Source organism: Cupressus sempervirens, chromosome 1 (genome assembly GCF_028749045.1).
Source record: "Cupressus sempervirens isolate cs-2001-9-10 chromosome 1, ASM2874904v1, whole genome shotgun sequence".
NCBI lineage: Eukaryota > Viridiplantae > Streptophyta > Pinopsida > Cupressales > Cupressaceae > Cupressus > Cupressus sempervirens.
In genome coordinates, this window is record NC_143118.1 from 821,433,829 (window position 1) to 821,444,155 (window position 10,327).

The following is a 10,327-nucleotide window of genomic DNA, read 5'->3' on the forward strand; positions in this document are numbered from 1 at the left end:
TGCTAACCATCAACATAAAACTAGCCCTAAAAGAGTTCAACAATGATAACAAAATGTGAATCAGGGGCAGGCACTACATTAGGATAGGAAATTGTTGCTTCAAAATACCAAATGTACGCTCTATTACATTCCTAAGAGAGGAGTGTTGGTGGTTATCTAACTCTTCAGCATTGTTGATTGGGTTTTTTCTACAAAACTCTTTTAGGTGGTAACGAGTACAATGATATGGAGCAAGAAACCCAGGTACATTCGGGTACCAGCATCAATTAAATAAAATTTCCCTACACAAATAGAAAAAAATTTATAGTCAAAATATATCATAGAAGTTTAGATATCATAGAATCATATCAAATATGAATTAATATACCAGGAGGAACCACAAGTGGATTTTCTCTAGAGAGAGCTGAAGCAAGCACCTGACTATCTGCAGCAGGCCCTTCCCAACCAACAAGAACGTATTGAAACTTATGGTCAAATGAATAAACACCTAAAACATTCTGTGACAAGTTTCCTTTTCTATCACGATATTTTTCTTGGTTTTCCACTTCAATGGTAACTAGCACGTTGGTTCCATCAAGTGCACCAATACAATCCTATAAAAATAAATGGTATTATCATATACATATCAAAATTATTGATTCTATAGCAAAGAAATACATGCCATTACGATGTTTACCTTGAAGAAAGGATCAAAATGATCCTTCCCATCAATTGCCACAGGAGTGGTTGGAGCAGGCGATAACAAATAGTCTTTATGTAATGCTAAGATAGCCTTCAATACCTTGTGGAAGTATCGACTCACTGTCTCTCCCGAGTGACCAAAGTTATGGCCAATCTTACGATTCCTTAAATCGTGGCCAAGTATATGCAAGAACATCACAAGTTGTTCTTCTAATGTTATGTTTACTATATCTTGAATGCTCCCTTTTTCTCTTAGGATTTCAACCAAGCGAAAGAAGGCTACTCTAGACATGCGCATTTGGTCATGGAAATCTGTGTGATTAGAATGGATAATACACGTATAAAAAGGACATGTAGATTTTCTTCACTTATGCCCTTATCTTCTACCTTCTTCGTGAGATGCCACTATGTACACAACAAGGATTGCAAGCAAGACAACAAGCAAGTGCATGAGCTTAAACCTCCTAACAATGGCTCCTTGAACTTGAACATCATCTTCAATATCATCATTAGGATCCATTAAATACCTACAACCACAATATGGACTGCATATTTCAGAAATATACAACACAAACAGAGAAAGATTATGACAGTACCGAAGCGTAGATCTCACCCAATTTCATTTGTTAATAGGACATTCTATATCTCGGAGGCATTCGTCATAAAATATAGTGAGATCTATCTTCTAAAAATAATGATAAAACAATTCCTCTGCTACTACCCATGGCGAACTTAGGCTATAATAAATTTTATATTGATACAACAAATTATATTAATAGTGAGTAATATGCATTCATATTCTCCAAAAAACTCCAAATAAAGAGACTTCAAATGGTAGCATATTGGTGGTGATTAATAGGCTTTTGTTTTTAATCTTTTAACCTGATCTTTCTTTTATATTAATACATTAATCACTATTTTGCAACAACCAAAAAACTTAGTGAATTAAAAAATGTTGTAGACAAAACTTAAGATTAAAACATGTTTTCACCAAAAAAAACTATGGAAGTGGAGAATGAAATAGGGTTGCATAGTAGGTACTTAGACTAATTCATAGATGATTCCAAGATGAAGAAAAAAATATAAATACTAATTCATAGATATATCGGGTAAGGCATTAGACAAAGAGGGTTTTGAACATCTAGAACAAAAATTTTGGAATTGCTAATGCTAAAACATCTAGTCAAAGCAGGTGACTTTTACAAGGGAAAAATGTTTACTTTATTTCAATATGTCAATTCAATGTGTTGAATTAGAGTATAAAAAGCTCTCAAAACCTCTATTCATTGAGAACTTTTCCAACATTTTAATCAAGTTCAATTGAAAAAGTAGACTTTTTTTTTCCCTTTACTAGATTTGATGCAAAATAGGAGGCCATGAGTTAGATCAAGTGCCATGAGTTAGATCAGGATCCTTGTTCTAGATGTGCCTACAGTGTTCAAATGTTGCAAAGATGAAAATGATATTGAGAAGATAAAGTGCAATATATTATACAGGAATCCTAACCTAACTCATGGCATTTGGTCTGAGATTTCACTATCTTGAGAATCTCCTAATAGCACTGTTGAATTTGAGGAAAAATTATATTCAAGAATATGATCATGTGGTAGCCATTACGATATGTGCATCCCTCCAGTCACTCGGTGTATATGTTGTGTTGTCTCTGAAAGATGCTACCTCTATACAGGGAGCGAGATCATTTTGATCTTTTTATAGGCGTGTCTTTGGTCTGTGTTAAATGGTATTCAAGTCAATTTTGCAGTTATATAAAATAATTGAATCCTATGAAAATTACATTTGACAGTTACATAAAAAGGTTTGATGTACAACATATTAAGAAGAAGAGAACACAAGTGCTAATTGCCACAAGAAAGTCTTCTGTGGTATCTTCCAATCGGCTAGCATAGTACACCAATTCACTATGCAGAAGAGAGGCTCAGAAGTCCTAGCATAGGGTCAAAAAAAGAATTCAAAAGAAGCCAGTGTTAAAATATACAATAACCTCTAACAAGGGGCCCATGATATCAATAACCAAACAATCAAGGTAGTCAGTGTCTGAAAAAAAAATAGAAATGATAGCACTTTGTTGCACTCATGGTGAGGCAATGCAACACTAGCCCTGTGGCCATCTATTTCTAAACTGGCATGATCCAAACTACATAAAAGAATGCCATGTTTCTAAACTACCATCTGTTTGTAAGGTATGCAACTAAATATGTTTTCCTTCCTCATTGGCATTTGGAAAGGTTTTTTGTAATAACTTCTTGCATCTTCCTATCCTCCCTATCAAGATGACAACTAAATTCACCATTCTACAGTCAAGATTTGTTGGCCCGAACCATGAACCTGACAAATTGATTTTGTGCAAACATGGTAGTGGAAAGTATACAGTAAAATCTAAATTATGTACTATTGACTAATTTCCCAATGTGGAAACAATGATCAATCTGCTTTCTTCTAATTTTGGTGGGTGAATTGAAAAGAGGGATCAATAATGGTAGTTCCTTAAGTTTGGTTATAACTATGAAGAAATAAGGAAAAGCTCATGCTTTGAAAGCAATGCCCTTTCATCCACTCATGTGCTTGCATGAATTAGTGAAAGAAACAATGTAGTCAAGAATGAAAAAGATAAATTCATATCAAATCAGACATGTTTATAAAATGTACTAAATAGCAACTGAAGATTTAAACCCTGTTTCATTGACAGTAACAACAAACAACATACCACTAAACTTTTACATACATAATAATTATCCTTGGAAAACAATAGATTAAGCTAGAAAATAACCTCAACAAAAGCTAAGAACTAGAAAAGTTTTATAATCTAGACTGAGAATCGACCCAGCAACCGACCTAAAATAAGTCTGCAAATATTATCCCAATTAGATATCAAGTTTTTTCTCTGAGCTGGTTTTCGACAATGAAGCTTCAAGAGTTTCTATAATAATTGAATTTTTACCTGGTTGAATTCAAAATTATTATGATAATGACCCCTTGTAAATATGAGAAAACAATCACTATCCCAATTTAGCAATAGAGAAGCAGAGGCTCATTTCGAGCTACAAAAACTAATAGACAAAGTAAACTTCAAGTAATCTGGAGAGTTGGCTATTCTAATTGTTCAATAAACTTTGCTCTTGCACGACCATGATATGATTTGTTCTTTTCGAGCAACCACATGAGAAACTACCTACGACGTAAGAAACTACCTATGCAAGGCCAAGAGTCAACTTAGAAATCCACATTAGAAGCCAACTTAGAAGATCGAGAGTTACAATTTAGAATTCAATATTAGATATCTGTTAAGATTTGAGCTTTTACAAATTAAGCTCAATCCCTTGGAGTAGAGACTTGTTAAGAATGAAAAAAACAAAATATACCAAACCTCCAAACTACTAGCAATACCGTCCAATATCCATTATTCTAAAATGTAAGCTTTTCGTGTGTTTGGCAAAGCTTTATGTTGGTGTATGTCATATGTGTCGATGTTCTTCAAAATTTCTCATATAAGAATGGGTTAGTACGATCAAATAAAATGTAGCACTCTTGTTTAATGTGAAAAGAGATGTAAATCCTAATTCAAGTACATAAGATGAAAGCAAAGTTGCAAAATAATGGCCCAACTAAGGATCTGTGTGTTTTTCTATGAGATGCTATGAAAATTCAATGCTCTAATATCTTAAACTGCACACAGTTCATGTACTGAAGTGGTGATTACTCATATTTTACACTGGTTTTGACTCTCAATGCCAAAAAGTGTAAGTGATGGACTGATTTTTGCTTTGTTCGGGTATTTTTTCACGTTGAGATATGCAAATGCTATTTTTATTATTCAATCTAGCAAGAGGCATGAAAAGGATCTTTGTGATCTATGTTCATTCCTCTTAACATTCAAGAGTTTCCCCCAGATGTAGCTGGAAGAGAGAACTATTGGTGGGGACATGGCTATAGAACTCAACACCATAGCGTGCATCATGCTTAAAAACTAAATCATGTTTGTGAGCAAACTCAAAGGTCTCAACCATAGCAAATATAGGATGCAGGAAAAAATGCTACTTCAACGTTTAATTAAATTTTGTAATTTGTAATATTCCCTAAACATTCATAATTTATACTATGGTGAAGAGAGTTTATATTCATCAAATATATTGGCATCTTTATCAGTCAGTACTTATGGTATTCCTTGTATCAAAGCTATATGAGTTATGTAAATGGTGCAATGTCAAGTATATTTTGGTGTACAAGAATGTCAAAATCATAACATTTATTTTCATGTACAAAAAGGTTCAAAAGCTAAATCATGATTGTGAAAGAACTTGAAGGACACAGAGATTATCTATTTGGAATATATTTATTAATTTGTAATATTCCCGAATGTTCATGATTTCTATTATGTTTAACAAAGTAAACTTCAGGAATCTTCAATAGATACTATCGTTTCTCAATTTACCTCTTTTTACTTCAAGAAGCTTCAATAATGTGGAGCAGGTGCTGCAAACTCTCATGTCAATGAGGAGAACCAACTTGCTTCAGAGAAACCCTAGACATTAGGGCATTATATGCATCATGATATTGTTGTGTTGAGAGTTTATGTGTGTGCTTGTTTAGACGTGTTGCTTCAAAAAATCAACTTAATATCAAAGGCAAAAGGCTCATACTGTGGAAATAACTAGTGTCAGTGGCAAGTATGGAAACAATGGCGTCGGTGGAAACTGTGCAAACAATGGGGTCAATTGTTGTCCACAACGCAAGCACAACAAACAAATCAAAGGAGAAACGCTCATACAGAAGCCTAGAATTCAATCAAAGGCAAAAAATCATACACAAGCATAGCAAAGAAATCAAAGGCAAAAGGCTCAACAGAGGCAAATGGCTCATACTAGCGTCGGCGGCAACTGTGGCAACAATGATGTCAACCCACAAACTCAAGCATAGAAAAGAACCCTCCACAAACTTTGCCTCGCTTGCAAAAAACTCTCCACAAACTCTACCTCCACGAAAATGAAAGCGATGGAATCGAGTGCCAAAGTGTGAAAACGACAAAAATGAGAACGGATTTCAAATTATTATTAAACTTTGATAAGGATAATGTGGAATAGGAATGGGCCATTCTAATAATAGCTTTTTTTTGGAATGGACATATCCTCATTTTTGGAGTAAAATTGGAATTGAATTTCGTATTCCGTATTCTAATTTGGCAGAGCAAACAGCAAAAACACAATATCAATTCTAATTTTCCCATTCCCATTCCCACAAACAAACGAGGCCTTTAGTCATTTCAAGAGTATATTAGGGGAGAGGCACCAGTAGTGGAGCGGGGTCCAATAATGGTTATAGCAATTGTGAATACTAATACTATTAATAAAACAAATAAATATTAAATCTTGATTACATAGATTTTATCTATTAATAAAAAAATTACCATGTATGTGATGCATGGAACCAATAATAGTACACGTGATAACTTGTAATGTTTAAATAAATTCAAAAATTTATACATATATTATCAAATGTTATGTAATATATTTTGCTTTGATTAATATAAATAAGTGTACTACAATAAGTTCCTTAGTTTTAAAATAATGAATCTATCATAACTAAATAAGTGTCTCAGAAAATTAAATAGATCTCTTGCATCTCACAATTAGAAATAAATATATAGATTTATGATCCAATATGTCACAATTTAAGATTTGATTGTGATTGGCAAATATTACAACTTTGACAGTTTAAGCAATGTTTATTGAAAAAATACCATCACTGAATGTACAATAATACAACAGTTTATAAATCTATACATATATTCTTCTTTAAATATTACCCACTAGCGTACAACTACTAGGTACTTTACAACTGTAAATAAATCTTTCTTTTTTTAATATTACCCACTAGTGTACAACTCCTAGGTACTTTACATCTTTTTTTTTCAAATAATACTGAGTAGTGTACAACTACTGGAATACCATCAAATCTAATTTCAAGTCTTCATTCCAACTTCCTCCACCTAGCCGATGCATTTATTGGCTTATTTGACCTTTCACCTACAAAAGTAGAAAACTTATAAGGCTCACCACAAAAATAACACAAAGAAAAAATAGTGTTTAATTAACAAGACAACTATCAAAATTTCAAACTCTTAATTTATGAGAACAAATTACATCATACTAAAATAGTCAAATCATGCAACAAAATTCAATCCATGGGAACAAAAACCATCCAATCAAATTTAGGAAAATTAAAAGCTCAATCCATGGCAACAAAAACCATCCAATCAAATTTGGATATTAAAAAAGACTAACCAATTGAAATTTAATCTAATCATGGTTAAAGAAGAGTTAACACAATCTATAAAATGAATGGACAGTAGTCTCTTTTCTTTCACTGTAGACATTTTCTCTACTTCAGCTTGTATTTAGGATCAACAATATCTGCAACTGCTCTCATCAACCAAACTAAGCATATTCAGGAGCATAATTTATAACTAGGTTAAGCATATTCAGGTGCATAAATTGTTATTCATTTTCATTTATATTTTCTTTGCATAGATCTTTCAATTTTTTTTTAAATAAAAGATATTCTCAGAGAGAACATATAGGTCAATAGGTTTGTACACATACGTTCAAATTAGAGCCCCAAACATTTTTTGAGGATTTGCATAGAACCCCTATCACTCATTCAAGTTTTGAAAGGTTTTCCTACAACCCTCAGCCCTTGTCTTCACCACCATTAAAAGAGATTACAATGAAGAACAGTTTGTCCCAAATAGAAACATATAGAGTTTTAAGGTTTATGGCTCAGATTTACAAATCTTCAGCCACTGGATTCTCTTCACTCTTCACACATTTATTTATTTTATAGAAGAAATGCAATCTTTTAAAATCTTCTTTTTATTGCATCTTTATGACCTGTTTGGAAAGAAATGATGTCTATATAACTCTAGGTTGTGAACAAAATAGTCAGTAATAGCAAAAAAATATTGACCAAAGAATTTGCATTGTTTTTTAATTTATTTGTCATTGTATCATTTACATATTTATACAAAAGGAAGTTCAATCATTTAGTAGCTAGAATTTGGTGACCAGCATTAAAAGAAACCATACTATTTCGTTAAAGTTATTCCTCAACTTAGATTGATTGCAATTTTCTATTAAAAGAAAGAATGAAAGTAATTTTCTAACATAACCGGTTTGTTAATATAATTTTTACATGTAATAAATTTCACACAGACTACATATATTTCACCATGAGAACTTCTAAGAGGAATCGAGTTCAAAGAACAAGGCCTCTACTTATGCACAAAAGAGGGGTTATGCTTCACTGCAATCTAGAAAATGAAAGCAATGCCAAAGATCAAATTAACATACCAAATCAACCTAAAATACAAACTCCAGATCCAATAGATATAGTGGATGTGCAAGGTAGAGTTTCTAGTACACAAATGACTTCTACTACATCCAAGAATGCACCAATAAGAAAATAGTGGTCAAATTCAGATTTGGACAATGCAATCAAAGACGTTGAAGATAATATGTATTCTATTCGAGCTGCTGCCAAGAAATGGGGTATTCCTTTTACAACATTGTCAAATTGGTTGCAAGGTATCACAACTAGAACAAAGAGAGGTCCACCGACTATATTATCAAGTGAAGAAGAAATGGAAATAGTTCAATGGTGTCAAGATATGGCAGAGATGGGATATGGTCTTGAAATAATGCAATTAAAAGTACATGCTGCTCACATTTGTGAGACCAGGCCAAACCCTTTCAAAAATGGTTTTCTAGGCAAGTCATGGTGGAGAGGGTTCAAAAGAAGACATCCTGAGCTGGCATTAAGAACAGCAGAAGGTATAGATAAAGATAGAGCTACCATGCTTAGACCATCCATAACAATAGCTTTTTATGAAAATTTGGCAAAAGTTTACAAAGATAAATAATATGGCCCACACCAAATTTGGAACTGTGGTGAAACAGGTGTTCAAGCTGGGAGAAATTGTGGAATGAAGGTGATAGCCAAAAAGGGCTCAAGGAGTGTGCCATATGTACTGTCAAAAAGTAGAGAATGGATCACCATATTATGTTGTGTTAATGTTGCAGGACAGAGCATTCCAGGATTCTACCTCTTTAAAGGTCAAAGGCAAATAAAAAATTATATTGTAGGTTGTGAACCAAGGGCTTGTATGGCAACCCAACCTCATGCATGGATGACCAAGGAACTATTCCTTAATTGGTTGCATCACTTTGCCAGATCTGTGCCTAGTGGAGTTTCACCTAGCAATAGGCATTTACTTATATTTGATGGTCATGGGAGCCATGTGGCACTTCCTACAATTCAAGAGGCAAGAGTTCTAGGAATTGATCTCCTTACATTGCCAAGTCACACAAGCCACAAGCTCCAACCTTTAGATGTAAGTGTGTTTTCTCCTTTTAAGAACCACTTCAAGAGAGAGAGATCAAAATGGATGGTAAAGCATCATGGATTAGAAATAAATAAGTTTGAATTAGCTACCTTATGCAGCAAAGCATTCAAAAAGGCCCTCACTCCAGAAAATATCAAGGCAGGATTTAAGAGGATTGGTATTTGGCCATTAAACCCAACAGCACTTATAAATGACATGAATCCTAGTTGAGCATTTCCGGTTGGTGTTGAAGAGGATGATGAAGCAATTTCTCTTGAAAGTATTCTTAGATTTGTAGGAGTTAGTGAGTCTGATATTCAAGAAAGAGTAGAACGAATTCAAAGAGAAAATGATGCAATTGAAATGCAACTACAACACGATAATGCCACTGTTGAACAGGGACAACATGATTCTGCCACTACTAAATAGGGATAGCATGATTCTGCCACTGCTAAATAGGGTCAACATGAATCGGTACATACTGTGCAAGATATATCAGATTTAAGTATTCCTACTGAAGTGAGTATTCCTAATTACATCATGGAAGGTGCTAAAAACCTTTGTGTGAACTTGGACTTAAATAATGAGGATATAGGATTGTCACTACCATCCCCTCCTCCATCTCTTCCAAACACATTGGTTCATTACTATGCAACAACAGAGTTTGGTGTAGAGAATGCAGAGAATCAATCAATAGAGAATGATGGCAATGACGGCATGGTGGATGAAAACATTACGAATATAGATAACAACCAGCTAGAAGGTAACCATATGCCATTATTATCATCTTTCTTGAAGTTACCAAATGCAAGGGTCAATGAAAAATATTCCCATGAGAGTGGTGGCACGATCAGGCTCAACCGACAATCCCAAATACTCACAGGAGATGAGTTCATGCAAATTTACATGGAACAAGAAGCCAAAAAAAAAGAAATTGAAGAATTGAAAGCCAAAAAAAGGGAACAAGCAGAGGAGAGAAAAGCTAGTAGAGCTATCCAGAGAGAGTTGAAAGAACAAAAGAAGCTAGAAAATGCAATGAAGAAGCAAAAGAAAGAACAACTTCAAATGATACAGAGGAAAGAGAGAGAGCAAAAAAAGGAATAGGTCAAAAAAATGAGAGAAATTGAAAAAGCCAAAAAGGAGTTGGTAAGGCAAAGGCGTTTAAGAAATCCCTCAAATCATCTTCCAAAAAATTCAATTCTCAGGGATATAATGAACATTTACACTCCTGCTTATTCATCTATTTCCAAC

General features: G+C 33.8%; 1 protein-coding gene across 1 annotated transcript; it reads right to left on the bottom strand.

Annotated features, from left to right (window-relative positions):
* Positions 1–201: 201 nt before the first annotated feature.
* Positions 202–979, bottom strand: LOC149580395 (protein ANTAGONIST OF LIKE HETEROCHROMATIN PROTEIN 1-like). The gene is made up of 3 exons (XM_089804436.1): positions 677–979; positions 368–593; positions 202–281 (listed from the first exon to the last, which is right to left on the bottom strand). Exons 1-3 carry the CDS (start codon positions 977–979, stop codon positions 202–204), a joined length of 609 nt encoding a protein of 202 aa, XP_089660562.1.
* Between the last annotated feature and the right edge of the window lie 9,348 nt (positions 980–10,327).

Bases quoted from the DNA above. Each gene is read 5' to 3' on its own strand.
- LOC149580395 (XM_089804436.1), bottom strand. From the start codon at position 979: ATGCGCATGTCTAGAGTAGCCTTCTTTCGCTTGGTTGAAATCCTAAGA. The intron at 594-676 runs GTAAACATCGTA...TTATTTTTATAG, and splicing joins ATTTTGATCCTTTCTTCAAG to GATTGTATTGGTGCACTTGA. The intron at 282-367 runs GTATATTAATTC...CTATTTGTGTAG, and splicing joins TCCACTTGTGGTTCCTCCTG to GGAAATTTTATTTAATTGAT.